This window comes from Protopterus annectens, chromosome 10.part0 (assembly GCF_019279795.1).
Source record: "Protopterus annectens isolate FY-2018-M chromosome 10.part0, PAN1.0, whole genome shotgun sequence".
Lineage (NCBI taxonomy): Eukaryota > Metazoa > Chordata > Ceratodontiformes > Protopteridae > Protopterus > Protopterus annectens.
Genome location: NC_056744.1, coordinates 1,801,954,658 through 1,801,977,850, shown reverse-complemented (window position 1 = coordinate 1,801,977,850; position 23,193 = coordinate 1,801,954,658). Strand labels below are relative to the sequence as shown.

At 43.5% G+C, this 23,193-nt stretch overlaps 1 protein-coding gene across 5 annotated transcripts in view; it reads right to left on the bottom strand.

The window, feature by feature from the left end:
• The window catches only part of RNF40 (ring finger protein 40), a 713,617-nt gene that overhangs the window by 18,464 nt on the left and 671,960 nt on the right, over positions 1 to 23,193 (bottom strand). For all 5 annotated transcript variants that reach the window (XM_044086638.1, XM_044086641.1, XM_044086639.1 and 2 more), the window contains one exon: positions 19,362 to 19,463. In XM_044086638.1, coding sequence (XP_043942573.1) covers positions 19,362 to 19,463 — 102 coding nt within the window. The remainder of the gene's footprint in view (positions 1 to 19,361; positions 19,464 to 23,193) is intronic.

Sequence of the window (23,193 nt, the reverse complement as noted above, 5' to 3'; positions counted from 1 at the left end):
GCTGTGTTTTTTGCTTTGCTGAGGGCGGTTCTCACCTGGACATCAGAGATGACAGGGAGGTTACATTCAGCTGAGATGAGTATTTCTTCTTTTGTAGGTGAGGGAGGGGAGAAATTTGCACTGAACCTGTCTGCCAGAATGTCGGCAATATCTGTGGGTTCGGTAAATTTTTTGTCGTCGTGTACCAACTCTGAGCATATCTGAGGGTTTCCACCCAGGTTTCTAACATAACTGAAGAATGCCTTGTGGTTATCTTTAGTGTCCTTGGCGATTTTTCTCTCAAAGTTGGCCTTGGATATTTTTATGAGAGAACGTAGCTTTCTACTAGTGCTGATCAGAGATGCCTTCCCTTTATGGGATTTTGCTCTGTCTTGCAGTAGCTTCCTTCTTTTGTTATACAATTTGTTTATGGCTGGGGTCCACCAGACAGGACGCTTTCCTTTGGTGGAGAGGGTCTTGGTTTTATTTGGGATTGCACGATCCATGCATTCTTGGAAGTGTCCGTAGAAAGCATTTGTGTAGGATTCAGCATTGTGGGATGTGGTTTCCATTGGCCCTGTGGGCTTAAATGATACCATCTCAGTCTTGAGAAGTGTAAAGTCGGCTTTTGAGAAGTTTCTCACTGTAGTCTTTTGTGCTGGGGTGGAGGTGGCAAATGTATATCCAGGGTGATTAGTTTGTGGTCAGATCTCACCAGTGAGGGGAATTACTTCCGGTGTTGAGCATTTTGTCCCCATGTTTGTGATGATCATGTCTAGTATATTATCCCCCCTTGTGGGAGAGGTGACTAGCTGTTCCATTGCATTTGAGTTTATGAATTCCAGGAAACTTTGGGATAGGGTGTTGGGGCTAGAACAGTGCACCCAGTCTATGTTAGGGTTGTTGAAGTCTCCCAATATGATGGTATTTGGTGAGACATTCATATCTTCCAATGTCTTCGGGAAGGCTGAGTGGGGTTCTTGAGATTAGGAGGGTGGTCTGTAACATGCAACCAGTTGTATAGCAGTTTTGCCTACGGTTAGCTGCACCTGGATGGTCTCCGATGCTTCATGAGTTGCCACTAACCTGGAGGTGTGGGTATCCTTGATGAATATGGACACTCCCCCTCCCTTTGTGGTTCGGCCCGGGTTTTGGGGCCGAAAAGCATGATACGAGGTAAAGCCTGGTAGCGCTGGGGTGCTCTCAGGAGCCTTGAATCTTTTCTGCCTTAACACCAAACAAGATATCATACTGTAATTTTGCCTTAACATGATCAGGTAAACCTTGTTCTTTTAACCAAGCATGCCTTCGACTCACAGATCCTGTAACTGCAGCTCTACAAGAAGCCTCTAAAGAATCAAAACCACATTGCAGAGTATGTTTTCCCACTTGTTCAGCTGCATGCAATAAATCCCGCATTTCCTTATAATCAGGACCTTCTGAACTTGTAAGCATTTTCTGTTTTAACAGAGAGATTAAATATTGTTGGTATTTAAGCATGTGGAACTGGCAATTTAAAGCCCTTACTGCTAAAGTTGCAGAAGTGTAAACTTTCTTTCCCCATCTGTCTAATGCTCTAGAATCCCTGTCAGAGGGAACTGGATTTTTAGCAGTGGAAGCCTTTACCCCTTTGGGACCCTGGGAAATAGTTTCTGTGTCAGCAGCAGGGTTTTTAATAAAGAAATTTGTGAGAGTCAGGGACTCTGCAGTACCTATCTGGCTTGACTGGTGCTGGGGGCAAAGAATCAGGGGTTAAACTGGATTCGGAGAACACATCATCTACAATATCCAACACAGGCGGGACAGCAAGGGGCCTGTGCTGAGGCAATAAAAGAAAATCTCTGAGCCTTTTCTTGGATTCTGAATAATCCTGGCTCTCCCAATGGAAATGCTCCCTCATGGTATGTAAAGTTTCCCTAAAAGAGTAATCCTCAGGAGAGGCTGAAGGGATTGATTCTTCAGCATCAGAGTCCTCATAGGTGGGTAAAGAGTATCCCTGGTCTGAAGAGGAATCAGAAGAAATGGAAACCTGGTCAGAGGAATCATAGTCTGTATCCTGCCTAGGCCTTTTATCAGGAGGGGGATGGGAACCTGTGATCAGAGTAATTAGGTCTTCGGCCATTTTGAGCATCTGTTTTTTAGGCATGGAGGCCTGTCCAGGTGAATGCTGTACTTGTTTCTTTGTCTTTAATGGAGTTTTAGACTTAGTTGTTGTTTTGATGGTAATCTGTGAAGGTCTGAAAACACCCTCAGAAGCCGATGCTTGCTCAGTGGCTCTGGACCCATCTAAGGGGTTAATTTCCATAGGCCCAATACCTTGAGTTTCCAGAGGCCTAGTAATCTCCACGTGGGAGTCGGAGGTGGCCAGTGGCTCTGAGGTAGCGGGTGTCAGGGGCTGCGAAAGCGCTTCACAGAGAACTGGTGACTGGCCTAGAAGAGGCTTCATCGTTGGTTTTGGACCTTGGATGCCTGTCCTTATCTTTGTCTGTGTTTTTTGTGTATTCCGGTCACTGGCAGTTCCGACGGCATGGTATAATTGAACCTTCGGCCAAAATAATGGCGAGCAAAATCAAACCGACGTTTAATAGTGCGCTTGTTAAATCTAGCACAAAACCGACAACTAGTGACGTCGTGGTCTGGGCCTAGGCATAGAATACAGTAAGAATGAAAATCCTTATGAGGTATTTGCTTCCCACAAGAAATGCAATTATTAACTTTTACTGACATCGGTCTGAGGCAAGAAAAAGTTTCCCCAACGGGGTACCTAGCTTTATTGAAGACTTCGGTTCTGAAATTCGACGTCGAAAATCTCAGGAGTCGGCCGACCGGCACTTGTGATCTGCTTTTGCTTCGGGCACCGCACGGCAAGAAAGACTGAAGAAAATGGCGTTGGATGCCTCTTATATACCCCTGGGGTACTGCCGTCAGGGAAGAAGCGACAGCAACAGACGCCAGACCAAGACTTTGGAACTCTGGCCGACTGCAGGACTGCCTGACTGCAGGATAACCCAAGTGTAATGACTGCAGCAGTGAAACACGATGAACATCAGGCTTCCGGGGGGCCCAAATATGAAGGGTGCTTTTAAGAAATTGTTTAACTTTAAATCTAGAAGCTAAAGGAGTTGATAAAGGCAGACAAGAAGAGAGAGCAAAGTGGGTCTTGAAGAATAAGACAAACACAGCTTTGAGCAGTTCACACAGATAAGAAAAAAAACAAAGGAACATCCACAGAAATTGGATCCAGGTTACAAGAAAGACACCAAACAGAAACTCGCTTTAACTTGGATAAGTAGGACGTTCTGGCCTCCTACAGGACCCTAAGCATGTTCTCAGAAAAAAGGTGTGGAATCAAAATCTTATCACCCACAGTGTCAGTTGAAGATTGGACAGGTGAGGTTAGATGAGAGATCCCTTTGTCTTGTGTGAGTAGGTCCACCCTGTGAGGTAACTTGTGATGACTGCCCTTGGCTAAATGCAGAAGAGGAGGGAACATCGATGCTGTCACAGTCAAAAGGGAGTCACCAACAAGATTTGGGGAGTACTGTTGAATTCTGAACAGGACTTTTGGAATGAGAAGAATGGGAGGGAAAGCAACATCCCCTTCCAAGGAAAAAAAAGGGCATCCATCTTCCAAACCAGAGGACCTCAGACTCTGGCACAAAATAGAGGAAGTTGTGTGTTCAGACAAGAGGCAAAAAGATTTACTTGAGGAGTACGCCACTGGTGGACAATGTCCAGAAACACATCCCTGTGAAGCATCCATTCGATGGATTGAGTTATGGACCTGCTCAAGGAGTGTGCCACAATGTTTTTACCAGAGGGAATGTAAACTGTCTGAAGAGTCACTTGATACTGGATAGTTCCCACACTAGGAGAGCCAATCGGCAAAAAATATAGGACCATGTCCCCCGTTTGTTGACATACCACATCTCTGTGGTACTCTCTATAAACACCTTGAGAGGTCCTGGAGAGAACAGAGGATGAAAGTCAGAAGAGCAAGCAGAAGAGCTCTCATCTCTTTCACACTGATATATTTTTTTCTGTTGATGAGGCACCCAGACTTCCTGCACCTTTAGAGGACCAAAAGCTGTTCCCCATCCCACAACTGAAGCATCCGTGAAGAGCTCCTTAGAGGGAAAAGGTGGATGAAAAGGGAACCCTGGATTGACAGTCAACTGCTGAATCCACCACTGAAGTTCTTGCTTGAGACATGGCAGAAGAGGAACTACAAAACTCAAGGGGATGAGAAAGCTGGAGCCAAAATGACTTGAGCAACCACTGAAACTTTTCTCCTCGTGTGGAGTTTGGCAAAAGGGAACATAGGAATGGTGGAAGCCATGAACCCCAGAAATGACCTGGCTGTTACTGAAGCCAGAGGAGGCACTGAAAAAAGGAAATAAAGAAACTTGGGGCCTTGGGAGAGGCAGGGATGCCAGCACAGACACAGTCTGGATCCTGCACCCCAGAAAGACATGATCCTGAGAAGGAGTCGGAAAGGACTTTTTGAAATTTATAGTTAACCCCAAGCTCTGCAGAAGAGAATAGCAAAATGGAGATTTTGCAACAAGGTTTCTGGACAGGATGCCTGAAACAGAGTCATCCAAGTAGGAAAGACTTGGATCCCCCTTAGCCTACAAAAAGCAATCACAGGAGTGAGGCATTTGGTGAATACCCTTGGGGCAGTTGAAAGGTCAAAGGGCAAAGCGGAGAACTGAAAATGCCAAGAAGCAACAGTGAAACACATAAAAACTTACTGAAAAGGGGATGAATCGGGATATGAAGATAAGCACCTCTGAGGTCTAGAGACACCATATAATCCTGAGGAAGCAGAAAAAGGGAACAAAGTCTGAAGGGACAACATTCAAAAAGAGAGGAATTTCAGAAATGTGTTTACATGAGACAGGTCTAGAACTGCTCTCAAAGTACCCTCTTTTCTGGGCACCAGAAATATTCTGGAGTAAAACCCCCTCCCCCCTTTGAGAGGCTGGAACTTCCTGAACAGTTCCCTGAGACAAGTGATCCTGAAGCACCCCTGGAAAGAATGCCAGTTGTTCCTGAGGGGGCTGAGGAAGTCCCATAAAAGGGGGAAGAGATTTCCAGACCATGAAATACCCTTGGCGGATAATGGCTAGGACCCAGGAGTCCTGATTAATCCTTAACCAAATGGGAGGGGGGGGGTGGAGAGAAAGACAAAGAAAGAGGAATGTGGCTGAGAAGAACAGGCCAGTAAGACAGCACCTGATTTGTCAGGAAAAGGAGACTTCTGCTAAAGTTACTTGGACTTCTGTGCCCAGGAGGAGTCCACTTCCCATGTTTCTTAAACTTGGGGAGAGGGCGAGACTGCCTACGAACAAAGGCTGGCTTATTAGAGTAATTTCATACAACCAAGGATCCAAGTAATAAGAAACCACCAAAGGGTTGGGAGGGTGGCCTAATGGTTAAGGTGTTTGCCTTAGAAACACAAGGTGCAGGGTTTGAGTCTCACAAGGGATAATTGGCTAGGCTTAAAACAAATGGCTCGCAAGGGCAGTTAGCCTAGTACTAATCTATGAACCTACTCTAAATTCTGCTGTTCCAAGTTTAATACAAATAAAAAAAAACACACACAAGTGTAGCATCTCAGCTGTGTAACCTTCAAGGAGTATAACTTACAAACATGAGCAACTATATTTATAAAAAAATGTTTTTACTTAATTAATTAATTTAATTAATTAAATAGATAGATAGATAATCAAATCAGATGCCTCCAGTTACTTTCAGTGTTAAGACCCCAAGGAATTAGTGTGCCATACTTTGTTGCCAAAAATTCACAAAAGTTTTAACCCCTAGGTCGACCAATAGTCTCAGCTTGTACATTTTGTTGTACAATACTGGTTTGGAGTTTCTTTATCCCTTGGTCATTAAATTGCCATCATATATCATGGACACCCTGGAAGTTAGAAGCATTTGATTTATATTAAACTTGGAACAGCAGCCTTTTGGTGGTTTCTTATTGGAGTAATTTCTCTGAAATTTAGGCACAGGAGAAACAAAAACATATGCAAGTTCCTGTAAAGCCTTGCCCTTATCCTGAAAAGACTTAAAGTAGAAGCAGCTTCACCAAACAAATGTTTATTGTTCAGAGGAGCACCATCAACTTAGCCTTAATATCAGGCAAAGATTGAAGTTGAAGCCAAGAATATCTCCTCGTTACTGATCCAAAAGCGTTGGCTCTAGAAGAAGCACCTGCTGCATTCATAACTACACTTAATGGAACGATGAACCACCCGGGAAGAAGTCCCTAACAGGGAAAGAGCAGAAGTCTTCTCTTAAGAGTCTAGATCAAAAGTTACCTGACAGGCCTGGGAAAGAAGAGCCAACGTGTACCTGGACATACGGGTTAGATAATTGACAGCCCTAAAATCTACGGTACCACAGGTATAAACTTTCTAACCTAACTTTTCCATAGTTCTGCTATCTTTATCAGAAGGAAGCAACTTAGGAGAAGGTAAGAACCGAGATGCTTATTAGAAGCCACAGACACCAACGAAGGATCAGCAGAAAGGCACCTATACAGAAATTTACAGTACTCAAACATCCTATACAACCTAATGGGTTTCTTGGGGGCAGAAGGCCGGGAATCAGGTGCCTTAGAAGCATTATAAAAGGCATCCAACAAAGCAGCCAAAACAGGAGGAACAGCATGTCTGGCAGAACCTGTTTGCAGGAGCTCATAATACCTCTGCTGTGCCTCAGAAACCTGAGCACAATCCCATTTAAAATTACATAATTCTGGAGATAATGTCGCCAAAAGAAATTCCCTCGAAAGGAATGTCAGGACTAGTAGATTCCTCTTCCTCAGACCCATAAGTCTAAAGAAGAGGGAATCTGAGATGAGTAAGCAAGGGATTCCTCATCTGAATCCTGTTTCTAGGTCTTTTAAGGGCAGTAGATGTCCAAGGGGGGAGCTGGAACAGAAACTCCCTGAGGAGGTTTCAAAGCCATCAAAGCATTAATCAACCCCTCAGTAAAATTGTGCCATTCCCTCTGCAGGAGCTTAGGAGATGGAGAAATATGCTTAGTTCATAGGTAGGTGTAGTAGGCTACCGGCCCTAGGGCCTATACAAGCCCAGCCAAAAAGGTACCCTGGCTTTTGCCACCCAAGAAAATTGTTTTCCTGTGCCACTGTTGAGCAGAGCCACAGAAGTGATCCCCGGGTTGAATTTCCTATTTTCCATCCAATCATCCAGATTTTTCTTGAAGGGTGCTAATGAGGAGCTTTGTTTGATAAAGATACATAGTTTATTCCAGAGTATGGGAAGTAAGTCTCTGGGACAGGAATCTATCCCTCCGGCATGTTCTATTTATTGTGGTGACAAGGTTTAGGTCCCTAGAGCGTGTAGCTCGGAGGGACTGGGATTTCTTTAAGTGGAGCATGTCGAACAGCTCTGGGTTTGACATAGCTTTGTATGTTAGGCAGAGATCACCTCTGAGTAGGCGATATGCGACGGAGTACAGCTGGAGTTTTTTGAGACTGTCTGCATAGGGCATCTATTTGAGGCCAGTAATCCTCTTTGTGAGGTATTTCTGCGGCCTTTCCAGTTGTTGTAGATGTCTTGTGAGGTACATACCAAAAGGGGGCATTGTACTCTACAATGGGTTTAATGAGTGATGACTAGAGGGAAACAATGACCTCTTTTTTTCTGGATGAGAAACCTTTTGTGATGAGGTGTGCCACGTAGAAGGATTTCCTGACTACTGTGGCAATGTGATTATCAAAGGAAAGACTACTGTCCACCTGTGTCCCAAGGTTTCTTATCACACTTTTGGTGTTAAGTATACTACTGCCTATGTTGTAGTTCTTGGGTACAGACTTTTTACCAAAGGGGATGACAATGCACTTTTTGGCATTAAGCTTGAGGCCATGGCTTTGAAACTAGGCATCTGTCTCAGTGAGGCCCTTTTGTAGGATGTCCACATCCTTAGGAGTTTTGATTATGGCTCCTAGTTTGCAGTCATCTGCGAACTTCATTAGCCAAAGACCTTCTGTGTTAGCCTGCACTTCAGAGAAGTAGATACCAAACAGGAGAGGACCCAGGACAGAACCCTGTGGTACTCCACTTGTCACTGGTCTGAAGTTGGATTTGGAGCCTGCTACTTTGACAGTGTTGGTTCTGTCAGTGAGCCAGCTGGAAACCCATCTTGTGACATAGGGATTTATACCTAGTTTAGAGAGTTTATCTATAATTCCAGAGTAGGGGATGGTGTAGAAAGCCTTGGCAAGACCTAGATAGGCTGTGCAAACCACCTTACCCTCGTCTACAGCTTTGGTGACTGCTTCATAGAAGTCAATCAGCTTTAGGAGACATGATCTGCCTTTTAAAAACCAGAACTGGGTGGGGTCCAGAGTTTGGAGATTACCAATGTCTTTGTTTATAAGCTCCATGATGATACGTTCCATGGCCTTGCAGACCAGGCTCGTCAGGCTAATGGGGTGGTAGTTCCCGGGGTCCTTGATGGCTCCACCCTTGTGGAGTGGGATAACCGTCGCTGTGCACCATTCAGTGGGCACAAAGTCTGAAGTGAGGCTATGATTAAACATGGTACTTAGGTGGGGTGCACCCACGGTGGTGGTGCTGTGGTAGCGTTGTCGCCTCACAGTAAGACGCTGTCCGGTTCGATTCTCAGCTAGAGCATCTTCTGCATGGAGATGTGCGTGAATGGGCATACCTTCGTTGAAGGTTGTGCATCAGGGCTGGTAACTCGGCACGTAAAAATCAACTACCAATCATTAGCAGACCGGAGTTCCGTTGTGGTGACTACTAACCGGGAAAAGCCGAAAGACACAAACAAACTTAGGTGGGGTGCCAGTTCGTTCTGTAGTTCATCTAGAACGCAGCCTGGGATGTTGTCTGGTCCCATGGGTGCTGTGTTCTTGGCTTTGGAGAGTGTGGTTTTTATCTGTGCAGCCGTGATCACAGGAACTTTGCATTCTTTCGGTATAGAGAAGGGCACTTTATGGGGTGAGAGAGGAGTAAAGTTAGCACTGAACCTATTTGCCAGTATGTTGGCAATATCAGTTGGGTCTGTATATTTAGTGGCATTGTGCTGTAAGTCAGAGCAGATACGAGTGTTGCCATCGAGATTCTTGACATAGCTGTAGAATGCTTTGTGATCGTCTTTAGAATCAGTGGCGATTTTGTTTTCGTAACTAGCTTTGGAGGATTTTATCAGGGATCGCAGCTTCTTACTGAGGCTGACCAGGGAGCTCTTCCACTCATGGGATTTTACTCTCTTTTGCAACAGTTTCTTCCTTCTGTTGTACAGTTTGCTTATGGCAGGGGACCACCAGACTGGCTTCCTTTTTTTGGAGGATAGTGTCTTGGTTCTGTTTGGGATAGCACAATCCATGCACTCGTGTAAGTGCTTATAAAGTGCAATTGTGTAGGATTCAGTAGTCGTAACTGTATTGTCCCATCTGCATGGGTGTCATGAAGTTCACCACTTCTGTCTTAAGAAGCAAGAAGTTGGCTTTGGAGAAATTTTTTACCGTGGTTTCCTTAATGGGAGGTGGGGGCAGGATATGGATTTCTAGGGTGATTAGCTTATGGTCAGATCGGACCAATGAGGTGTTGACTTCAGGTGTGGAACACCGGTCTCTCATGTTGGTAATGACTAGATCTAGGATATTGTTGCCCCTGATGGGGGTGTGGATAAGTTGATCCAGGGCATTAGAGTTTATGAATTCCAGAAAGCGTTGAGCGAAGGAATTGGTACATGAGTAGTTTTCCCAGTTAATGGTGGGGTACACATAGCTCTCAACCTTCCATGTCCAAAATGGGGACACTAGCCATCATAATGTGGAACACATGGGCAAAATGTGGAACACACACTAATGGCTTACTAACAAATTCAATTAGGAAGGTCATAGGATGGTCAAAATAATCTGTTTTTACTTATAAAGAAGATATTTTAATGAATTAATATGATTAACTTCTATTTACAATAAATTTCACTTCAAAAAAATCCTAACACTGAATGTGTGACAGAGTCTTTCAATGTGGAACTTTGAGGAACTTCGAGGAACATGAACTTTTGAAAACCTTAAATGAGGTATGTTCCTCATAATGCGGTAAAACTTGAGAGGTATGGTGGGGTAGTTGAAATCACCCATTATTAGGGTGTTTGGTTGAACCCTAATATTTTCCAGTACATCAACAAAAGAGGAGTGGGAATCCTGGGGCATGGTGGGGGATCTGTAGCAAGCTACAATTTGGATTGCAGTTTTGCCCAGAGTTAGTTGCACTTGGATAACCTCGGATGCATTATGCTGAGCAACTAGCCTGGAGGTGTGGATATCCTTAATGAATATGGACACACCTCCGCCTTTGGTGTTCTGGTCCAGGTTACATGGCCGAAATGTGTGGTATGAGTTATAGCCTGGTAGTGCAAGGGGTGCTCTCTGGAGCCTTGAACCAGGTCTCAGTCACTGCACAGATATTGATGTTCTCCATTTTAAGGAGTGCCTCGAGTGAGTGCATTTTGAGATTTAGACTTCTAGCATTGAGTAGCATCACCCTCAGTTTTTGCTTGCCTGTTCCTGTTACGGTGGTGAATTTGTCATTTGAACCTTGCCTAAAAAAGGCACTATAGTAAAGGCAAGAACCTTAGCCAGTATCCGGAATCCCAGGGGTGACAGGTGCAGGCCATCTCTGGCAAAGCATCATGGTCTGTCGACCATGTCATCCCAGGCAGATAGATACTGAATCCTTTTAGAATGACACCAGAAGCTTAGCCAGGTGTTGAAGTCAATCATTTTGACCTTGTACTGCGGTATCATTCTGGGTGATGGCAGAATGCTACTCAGGGCTAGGGTCATACCTGCCTGGGCTACAAGATCGGAGAGCTCTTCCATGTCTCTTCATGTAGTCCAGGGAGGTACGTCTCAGGTCGTTCACACCAACATGGACAATGACAGAGTCATATTAGTACTTGCTGTGGAGTGACCTGAATACATGGGTTATGTGGCGGATCCTGGCACCCAACAGGCAGCTGACAGTATCCTTCTCCTTGTTTAGCCTGGTGAGTGGGACATCAGTGTGCCTGACTATAGAGTCACCTATGACTAGTGTGCTGTGTACGTTGTTTTGCCTTATTGGCTGTGGTTGAGTGGCACACCGAGTCTGCGGGCTATGTGTCATTTGGGTTGTGTTGGGGGGGTGGAGGTTGCTTGCATTTCTGCTTTGGAGGTCTCTGTTGCTTGAGCAGATTATTACTGAGAGCCTCCACAAATGTTTTTTTGTTTCTATGTGTGGATTTTGGTGGTGTAGATTTAGTGAGGCTACGTGATGAGTGTGGTGTGGTGCAAGAGGTTACCTTCTCCTCTTGACTGTCAAGTTCAGTCTTGGTTGGAGAGAGCTTTACCTCCAGTTTGGCTAGATAAGTGCATCTCTCACAGGTTGTAGTGTTGAGTGGTAGGAGGAGAGGGATGTCGGTGTACATGAGGCAATTTCTACATTGCCCCAAGATACCCAGATTCATCAGATAGACAGGAGAACACTGGGAGCTGACCCTTGGACATGCCTGAATAAAAAACTATTTTCCTCTAGATAAGTGAGGAAAGTGAGTACAAGAGCTGTTTTTCTCTAAGCAAGTGAGGAAAGTAAGTACCAAAACTGTTTTCCTCTAGGTAATGAGGAATGTTGTGTGCTGTAGTAATTAGTAGGTTATTTAGTGCTTACAAGTTCTGAACAAGTGCTGATCACGAATAAGCAAATTCTAGTGCTAAAACTAAGAATCTGTATCTGGACTAAACTAGTTACAGGAAAGGGGGGAAACAAGTGCAAATGCCAGCTTTTAAATCAGAAAGTTGAGAGAAATGGAAAAACTGCCCAAATGGCCAATAACTACAATTTCTGGGCCAAAACCACTCATTATGTGGTAGATAGGTTACCTACTGCTTACCACTCCCACTGATAAGCTACAAGGCTTCCCTCCAACACAGAAAGCTTGGGGCGCTCAGAAGCTTACATAAGTCCTAGATACTGCAAATCTGAAGCTGAACTACACTAGTTACAGGAAAATTAGGAAACAGGCTTAGATTTTTTGTTATATACAGAAAAGTAGCTAAAACAGCAGTAAAAACAATTCAAATGCAGTGCAAGCTAGCACACTTGAGTATGTAGCAATGTTAGACCAAACAGTTTAAAAAATGGAATTAAATTACAAATGACTAAAAACAAGTGCAGAAGGAGTCTATTAGGTAGAATGAGGTAAAGAGATAGGACTGGGGGGGAGTGTCCCAGATCAAATCTACAGTGGGGGCGGGCAACTGCAAAAGCCTCCAAATTTAAACAACAAGACAGGAATAGGGAGGGTGGGTATGGGAAAACCAACACCTTCAGCAGAGATCTGAAAAACTATACAGTGAAGCAAAAATAACAGTGCACAACTCTGAAGTCAGCCAGCAATGATATAAAATTAGTCAAACAACAAATTTCAGTACACAACTCTGAAGTGCCAGAAAAATATACTCAGCTCTGTACATCTCCAAATAGTTTGAAGATCACTCTGTCGGGACACAGGAAGGCTCCAGCAATGATAACTTCTGCTTTTTCTTCAAGGGAGCAGCCTTATAGAACTTAGAAGGCTCAAACCCCAAATGGCATTCAATAATGGTGGGACGACTTCTCCGACGTAAATATGAGGAACGCCCCTAGACCCCTCAGAAATGATCAGCAGCAGTTCCCCCTGAATTTCCAGAGCAGATGTCTGCAAGGCCTCCAAGGGCATGCTTAAGGTTGGATCCATGCCAGCCTGTAAAATGGTTGTGGCAGAAGACTTCAATGGTGGAGCCAAACAATCCTCTGGGCTTTCACTCACTTTGGGAGAGATGTCTGGCATAGGCTGAACAGCAGAAGAATCTGGCCTGCATTTCTTGGCCTTCTTCATGGATGGCTGCCCCTCAGAGTGGGAAGTTCTTTCCATTGTGTCTTTAGCTAAAAGCTTAATATGTTGATTCGCCAAACATAAGCCCAAAAGAAGATGGCCAACTACGGAGGGTCTTAGGAACAAAGACCTGAAAAATTGAACAGGATGTATGGTCATGGGAGGCACTTGCGAAATGCTTCTGCTTCGGGCACCGCGCGGCAAGAAAGACTGAAGAAAATGGTGTCGGCTGCATGTTTTATACCCCTGACGACCTGACGTCATGGAAGAGAAGACAGCAACCGAAGCAGGACCCAAGACTTTGCAATTCAGGCTGACTGAGGGCAACCTGCCAGCTGATTACGCAAATGTAATGACTGCAACAGTGAAACATGAAGAACATCAAGCACTGCTCGTGACAGTCTTTATGGGGAATCTGTCTCCCACATGAGCATTTACTCTTCTTGGATGACATGAAACCCCACAAGCAACAAAAACAAAAGGAAAAGATAACATACAAAACCCCTAGTGGGGCACTTATCTGAAATGATTTGGTGAACCAGCAACAGAACGGGTGTTTAGACCGACAATCAAGAGACGGCGTTCGGACTAGAGGCCAAGAAGTTCTGAGGATGGTGCATCCAAATGTCACCTTTATGCCCTATGCTATGTTTGAAGAATAAGTGTGACATATGGAGTACCTTAAAGCAACCTAAAGGCTTTGGTATACTGGCCGGATCTTTGGCTGTCTTTGGCAGGGGGTCCTTACTGTAATGAATGCTGCAACAGTGAGGTGAACTGCGCAGACCTTTCTGAGTTGTCTGTTTCACAGACCGACAGAATCATCTGCTTCTGAGACACCCCACCTATGAAAAATCTGAATAAAGATGCATGCTACATTCATTCATGGGGATCTGCAATTGGTCTGTCACTGAGCTTAACAGAAATGCAGTGTATGTTGCCCTTAGGAACATCTGGGATTGCAAAGCTATGTACCAGGCATTCATGGCCAGCCTACACAAGGGGTAGGAACTTAAGTCTCCACTGTCTGTTGATAAACCACATTACAGTAGTTGTCTGTTGTCAAAAGCAAAAACAGAGTCTTCTTTTCCAGATGGACCTGAAGACTCAGAGTGCACCTGTATCATGGTCATCATCTCCTTAACATTTATATGCTTTTTCTTTGAGTTGCATCCCAAACCCCTTGTACTTTGAGGTCACCTGAGTCTGCCCCGCAAACTAGGTCTGAAGCAGCCACTGTTAGTGCTAAACTGTGAGGTTCTTGTTTGAAGGTCACCCCTTGGTTCAGGTTGAGATAGAGGGATCACCATTCTATCTCCAGAAATACAACACAGCATAGGGATCATCTCCCTACAGGGACTGTGAATGTTTTCTCCTAACTTGGTATACAAACTGGCAGCACAAGTGGCAAGTCCTGAGCCAGAGAACCAGCAATAAACCAACAGTACGAAAATATACACTGCTCAAAGTTACCAAAAGACATACAATACACATTTTTATTAAAAGGCACACAAATTTCACACAAATAATGCTTTCTCACTTGATCTACAATGTGACTCTGGGCCAGTAATCAAAAAGCCTGAATCCCCACCACTGGCACCTGTTGGAAACATTCACTGAGAGAAAAAAAATAGAGACAGTATTTCCAGATGCAGACCTCTCTGCATCAAGCACAATTTCCCTTAAGAGCACAGAGGGAACACAATCAGCCTGGAGTCTGAATTTCTTTATATCTGTCTCCCTCCAGGACCCCAACAAGGCTCCTCACTAGCACAGCTGTAGGGGTTAAAAATCCTCAACCAAGTGTCCAAGCCAAGTCCACCAGCACCCTCTTTATGAAACCAGTGCTTCATGTCCCTGCTCCCAGCATCTGACATGCACACTCTGAGATTTGATTTTCACACACACACACACACACACACACACACACACACACACACACACACACACACACACACACACACACACCTGAAAAAGGCTGGCACACATTTACTAGCTATGTTCCCTTCTGCCCAGACTATAAGGTAGTTTCTGCCACCAGACACTCCAAAGCCAGCTACTCTAAGGCTCATACAAGGGTACCTAATTATACTGAGTAAAATTAATATTAATACAAATGATAGGGTTAGGCCAATGCTTTCATGAGTGGCCAGAGCTGTCACCACATATAAGTACTCTCAGAGATTAAACTATTCTCTAAAACACCATCCACAATGAAGAATTTAAATATATTTAATAATAATTAATAAAAGAAAATGAAAATACTAAACATCTATTTAAAATAAAGACCAGAGTTTCAGTCACAGGAAATATTAAAATGACACAGATGAATAGATTCACAGATACAGAAAAACAGCACTTAATCTCACTATATTTTCCTGACTAATCAAAGAATACTATTCCCAGTTAAGTTACTCACTACAGCAAGGCAAGATGAAGTAGGTGAGTTATCCTTCTATGTCAGGTTTCAAAAACAGACTGCCATGAGACTTCAGTCTCACCTAGTATTAATCATCATCTTTGTCCTAGACTACAGAATATTACATATATCTGGTCATCTGACTTCTGGTTCCCATGCAACCCCATTGCTAGAAACTGCTAGGATTCAGTGCCTGTGTCAATAGTACACAGAATTTTGCTAAGCTCTGCTGCAGCTCCTGGAAGTCAAAACAATTTTAAGACTTCTAATCATCCTACAGAGCTACTAAGCTAGGCTTCTCACAGACATTTTGTCTCTGAGTGCAATCAGAACTGTAAGATACAATTTTTACGGACTAATTTAATTTCAGCTATTTTCCAAAGTTAGCTGGGACTGAGCTTAACCTCTTCTCTTCCAGCATCCTCTGTTAAAACATATACCTTTAAATAGTTACAGTACTGCATGTATATTTCTTTTCTGTCCAACAGGGCACACTGTTGACACATTTTTAACACACTCAACTTTACAAATACATTTTTAACATAAGCATCTGTATAAAACAGTTTGATATACAAATGACATATAATTCTTTACAAAATTTCAGCTAGCTGTTATGACACATTACACATTCACTGCCCTGCTTCTTGTAGCATGGTTGGCAATACCTCACATCGTCACATACAGAATCAGAAAGAAATGTGCTTATAAAGGTAAAGCCATATGACAGTTTCATTAACTTCTTAATTCGTTTTTAAGAGCACAGCATTTCAGCACTGGTTCTAGCTAGCACTACTGTTTACACTTGGATCTTTGCCAGCTCCTGTAACCCATTTATATTCAGGTACCTCGGAGTCTTCTCATATACAGTTTTGGCCAGAGGAATGATTAGAATTCAGGGACCATAAAAAACACTGCCCTTAGGAATCCTCTGACCACTGTAACAGTTATTACCAGTCAGACTGGAAGTAATAAGAGATTCAATCTTGCCTGAAAGGTAGGCCCTCTGGCTGCTGGAAACCAATATGGGCCCAAGGAAAACCATGTTCTTTGAAGGGGTGAGATTTGACTTGGGGATGCTGAAAGAAAATCCATGGCATTGAAGGAAGTCTACGTTGAACTGCAAGAAGTCTCCAGATCACTCTGGGATACTGCATGAATGAGGCAGTCATCTAGGCAGAGGGTATGTGAATGCTTAAGCTCTGTGATAAGCCAACATTGCTTTCAGGCATTCTGCAAAACCTGGACACAGTAGCTAAAGGGCTAATATGTAAAACAGCAATGGCAGTGTCTCCCAACCTCAAATCTGAGAGGGCATTTGTGGTCCCTGTGGACAGGGATATGAAGCTAAGCATCCCTGAGATCTAGGGTGACCATCAATGTTTGGAGGGACAGGAGTAGTAGGACTGCTTGCAATGTCGGTAGGTGTTAAGCCTTGACCAGTCCAGGAAGGTACACCAAGGACCATTCTTTCTGGGCACATGGGAAGAATCCTGAGCAAGACCTGCTGTTCTGGTCCTGTTTTGACACAGGTACTAGGGCTCCTACTTGTAAAACCTCGTGTGGACAGGAGGGACTAAGTTCACTTTATTTCCTAGTACAAGTGGAACACCTGGCATTTTTGGCTTTCTTATAAACTGCAGTTTGTAACCATGGAATATCTGTAGTACTTTCCTAACTAATTATGCATTTGGGGTACAGTGAGTAATGGGTATCTGGTAAGGTAGAGGTAGGGGAGAGAGAAGTTTCATACACTTATGGTTGCTCCTTAGGCAGGCACCCCTTCTGGTCCTCCAGCCATTTTTCTGTTATATGGGCCATTCCTGCTCTTAGTTTGCCTACATTTTCCTTGTCTCTAATAGTACAACCCCATCTCAGCCAGGCATTTCCTATCACACCTAGCTATGGGAGAAGAAGACTGCTAGTTCACTGACTGCATTAACTCTTATCCCTTTCTTCTGAATATTTCACCAGTGGGATTCCCAAGGAACACATCGTTATCTAGAGAGGTGCATTAAGAACCTGTACTTTCATATCCTCTGGGAGGGGTATGTCTCCTGATCACTGAACCCATAACTACTGCACCGGATGTTGCATATACAGCATCATCACATGACAACCTGTATGGCAGAGATCCAAATATGCATCCCTTGGATCTGAAGCAGTCATCTTCCTGTTCTCCTTCATCTGATCTAGAAGAGCACTATGGAACATGGTCATCGGTACATGACAGTTAATGGCTCCACAGGCCTTGGTGGTAACTGCAGACACTTTCTTTCTAAATTAGTACAGTACTCTGCCTCATCACTGGGAGGAGTACTGGGTTCAGCACCAGAACTAGTTGTGACCCCCCCCCAATCTGGATCCACAGATATCACTGCTGTATCCACCACAGAACTGAACTGTTTTTTGAGGAACCTGCCAGTCTTATGGATCCTACAGACTATTAGGTTTCTGCAGCATAAGGGGTTTAGTGCCCTGTTTCTTGCAGGCGGTTAAAAAAGCATCCTGCACAGCTCCCAAAAACTGGAGGAATTGCCACATTATTAGGGCACCCAGACTCAGTAAATCAAAATATCCTTACTGGGTTGTCTGATATCTTTGGTGTCTCATCTGAAGTGCTCTCACCTTAAGATTAGTGCACCCAAATGACATTTCCTCTGTGAATGAAGCAGAACATGGTGTCACATCTGACAGAGAGGCACTTTTGGATGCAGAAGTCCAAATCCTCCCCTTTAACCACTAGTAGGTCATCACCTCTCTCTCTGGAGAGGAGTCACATCCCCCTCACTTCTGGCAGAAAGGAGTCAATACATTGAGGCTTAATCTGAACTTGGCTGCAGGCTCTGTGTGACACTTAGGAACCCCAGAGACAAGAAGATTAATTCCTGGATGAACAACATGGGTGGAACAGGTAGAAACCAACCCACTGTCAGATCCAGAGAATTGCAGGGAGATGGAATTGGGTACACTATGAATGAGCTACTTACCGCACTTAAATGGGTACTGTGCACTGCAGTCAGGGACAGAGGATGAAAATCCTGTACCTCCATCCTTAGACACTCAACATCCCCACGACCTTCACATCCATCTGGACTTCTGAGACAGAAATAGTGCTTCAAAAATAGCCAACCAAGATTGGATATTTAATTTGAACTCAGTGACAGGGATCTTAGCTTGTTGTGGCGGGCCTTGACCCACAAGCATGCAAGCCTCCAAAGGAGGTTTACCATAAACGTTGCAATACCAGGGTCAGGGGTCAGTGAAAGCATGTCAGAAGGACTTGCATCCTCAAATCAAGCAAGAACGTCTGATGCTTGTGCCACCCAAGTCTCTGATTCTCTTCCCCCACCGGAAAGTTGCTCCCTCCCCCTGCACAGCGAATGATACAACAGCAGCTGCATGGAGTACGTAAACCATAAGATGAAGAAAAGCTACTTCTTGAATAAAACATTCCATCAAATATCAAAAATGCAATTAAGCAAGCTATAAGAAACTGCAAGTACAGCAACTTTCATAGCTATGCTTCTGGTGCATGTTTCTCACAGATTGCTCCTGCTAGCTAAGTTTGAGCCAGACTGCCATCATTCTCTCACCCATGCACATACATGTATATATGTACATATATTACACACACGCACAGACACGCGCACACACGCACAGACACGCGCACACACGCGCACACACGCGCACACACGCGCACACACAGACACGCGCACACACAGACACGCGCACACACAGACACGCGCACACACAGACACGCGCACACACAGACACGCGCACACACAGACACGCGCACACACAGACACGCGCACACACAGACACGCGCACACACAGACACGCGCACACACAGACACGCGCACACACAGACACGCGCACACACAGACACGCGCACACACAGACACGCGCACACAGACACGCGCACACAGACACACGCACACACAGACACACGCGCACCCACACTCACCTACACACACCCACACCTCCACACCCACACCTACACCCACCCCCACACACACCCACACTTTCATCCCCTCACCTTATATTCTTTGATCTCTTCTTGTAGAATTTCATCAGCTCCTGTGTAGACCTCTACCTTCTTCTGCTTTTCAAGTTTCCGCCTCAGCCTTGAAATGTCTTCCTAAAAAAGAAAGATGCAAGAATTAGACCTACTGGTTTATTTCAGAAGGCAGCCTCTTCCTCATGATGCAGAATATAAAATCAAAGAGGGGAAAGAAGGTGCACCAGAAACTGGAATTGTAATGCACAAAAGTGCACTCAGCAAATACAGTTACACAATGTTAATTCTGCTTTCCATGGCCTTTTCCTTGAACTCCAACTGGCACAGTATTCACAAAATAAACCATAAAATGCTGCTTTGTCAACATGAAAAAGTGGGTAGCCTTTATAAGCCGCTGGACCGTGTGGACTGAATTCTCAACCAGACATACTAAGGTGGACTCTTATATAAGCCTTAGTCCAGCAGAAGACCCAACCCACAGTCCCCAAATTTTTGTCAAGTTGTCACCTGACATGAAGTTCAAAGTAGTGGGTACAATGCAAAACAGAGTGCTCTCCTTAGATCCCTCAACTACCCGTCTCACCTGTCCTGGCTCTAGCCTTCAATACTGGATCAGACACTGGTCCCAAGTATGGGCTTAAGGGCAAAACTGGTTAAGACTCTGGTGATGGCTTCCATACTGAACCACCACATGGCTCACTATAATTCTAACTGAGATGATACTATGCCAAGGGTGGCAGCTATGGACATGTGTTTGTGCAGGATGAAATGGTTAGAGGTCTGCTCCATTACAGTGGACCTCATGTAATCCATTCTGGATACACATTCTAGTGAGAAGTTCCTTCTGGTCAGTCTTCAAGTAACCTGATAGATAATCCCATGACGTAGGCTCTCACTGTGGTAAATGTCCTTTACAATTCCTGCTGGGCCCCATTTCTGCTACTTATGCTACGTCCGGCCATACACAACTCCCATGAGCCCAATATCAATAAGCAGCATCAGTGGTGCAGACAGGTAGCAGACTCACCTTTGGTGCAGGTGACACTGCAAGTGCAGCATGAAGGGGGTACTGTAATCCTCAGTGAGTCATCTTTCGGAAGAGACATTAAACCGGGGCCTCATCTGCTAGAGTTGGTGGTAGCTCATGTGGATGTAAAGATCCCATGGCGCCTATCAACAAGAGTAGGGGAAGCTCCCTGACCGATGTCTTGGCAAAGCTTCCCTTGTAGTAGAAATACCACCTTGGGTCTCCTCTGAAGAGAGACCACTACCCGAGTAGGACTAACCCGGTCAACAAAGGAAAAATAAAAGTGTAAAAAAGAGAGGAGATATGATCCAACCCCCATGCAGTCTGCATTCCAACAGATTTCTGTAGAAGTATTCTACAGTAAATTACGTGCACAGCACTGCAGCTAACTCAGACTTGAACAATGGGAATGTCTGTTGTAAAAGTGAATCTTCACCAATGAAAACAATTCTAAAATTCCATCAGTCACATAGAGCTGCAGAACATATAAAAGGTGAATGTTGTTAATCAATGAATATTAAACAGCATATGAATAAAGGCTCATGGTTAATGTTTAAAACATAACCAAGAAAAATACAAAAAAATTACAAATTGTATAACAATTGCAGAAACCCACAAAAAGGCGGGAAATGAGGGGCCATAAGATATCCATTAAGAAACATGTGGACTTGTTGTTATAGGTAAAACTACAATTGTGTATGCAATAAAACCTTTGTATACCAAAAAAGTGATTAAAATTCTACAAGACCATCTCTCATTCATAACTGTAACCCTGTGGGGATTTTTCTTTTTTAGTAATAGTACTAATATCATCATCATTGTGTGTCATTCTATTCAAGGTTTTGCATTATAAGTTTTAATACACTTGCAACAGAGATGCAGTCAATGAGCCCAGGAGCGATGTCTGTCAGAAGCCTCATGTTATCGCCAGCACAAACGTCAGAATGTTTACACAACGCGTTATTTTCATTACATTTTTTGATGTCACAGCGATGTTCACATATTAATTTCTGTAAAGGTCTTTAAGTGTTACCTCATGTTATCGCAGCACAAACTTCAGAATGTTTACACAACACATTATTTTCATTACATTTTCTGATGTCACAGCGATGCTCACATATTCATTACTGTAAAGGTCTTTAAGTGTTACCTCATGTTATCGCCAGCACAAACTTTAGAAGGTTTACACAACGCATTATTTTCATTACACTTTTTGATGTCACAGCGATGTTCACATATTAATTTCTGTAAAGGTCTTTAAGTGTTACCTATATAAAACGCAGCACATTTTGCACATATACTGATATAAATGCCCCCTTTAGAGTTACAGCTATCAACAGCTGGTAAATGAATACTATAATCCCAAATTTTAGTCATGTTACCTATGAACATGTGACACCATTGATAATATCACCTACATTTATTCATATTAGAACTGTTAATAATTCTTTAAAACCACATTTATCCTTAGATTGTTCAAAATTATCTTTAAAATTCTTCCCTGTTTTGTATACCAAGTGTGGACGGGACCCTAAGGTTTCTAAAACTCCCTGATCAAAGTTAAAGATGTTCCAATTATTTTGTAGAATTAGTGTTATTATTGCTCTGCTACCAGGAAAGTATTTTAACACAATGGTTGTCTTGAATGGATCGTTTTTGATATCATTAGTGATTTAAGGCCATTTGCTGTGTCACCAAAGTCCACGTCCAAACCCAGAAGCACTTTAAATCTCTTACATCTCTCCTTTTTTTACCTCATCTCTCACTTGGCTAACTAAAGTAGATGGATATGCTCATCCAAGAAACATACTCATCAGGATGTCACACTGGATCTCAACTTCATTATCCTCAAAGATCATCCTGGCTAACCTAACAAATTGCCCTTTGACAAGACCCTATTTCTGGGACAGGGGACGACAGCTACTAAAATGCAAATATTTGACGTTAGTTTCCTATAAATATTTGATGCAATACTACCCCCCATCGTCTTTTCCGCTAAAAGGTCTCCCTGCTGTGCTGTATTTTCAAATACCAGAGCTCTCAGCTCTCACTATTTTGGTCTGGTGGACTCCAACCCTTTTTGCAGCATCATCCCCAAATCCGTCTTGCCCAACTTCAAGACATATTTCATTAACTCTTTAAAGCCAGGTGATGCCTGCAGGTGTTCCTGCAGTTATATCCAACTGATAACTCCAGGTATAAAATATTACTTGTTCATATTTGTATAAATAATTTCAAAACCATGATACATACAAAGTATTAAAAGATTTCACCTTAAAGCTGACACAATGGCAAATATAACTGTTGAAAGTTGGCCCTGTCTAGTTCAGATAAAGAGATATTAGCTGTTGTTCGTATAATACCTATTTATATTGTTGTAAATGCCATGCTTTTCTATATATTTCGACAACCAAGTAGCACAGACAGAACTGTTTAGCCTCATATGAAAGCTCTCAGCTGGATAAACAAAATGCTACTGGCAGTTATGTGTGGCTGCTGAGATACTGTAAGTAGTTTACAAAATATTACACACTTAATAGTTACTACTTTACTGTGACTTATAAAATCCTGTTTAAAACCCAATACCTAGAGAATACTATCACCACAAAAACAGCTTGTGCTGAAGAGTTTGTCATTTACACATTTTCAGTAACAGTACAATTCATAAACCTGTAGTTCCAGAGATATGTACATTTGTTTGAAATATGAGGACATAATCTGATTCTGTCAAAAGGCTTAGGCTACTGCCCATTGGAAGTTACAGTACAGACTTCCTGAGCTTTACTGGAAGGAATGAGTTAAGGTCCACAGCATGACCTGTCC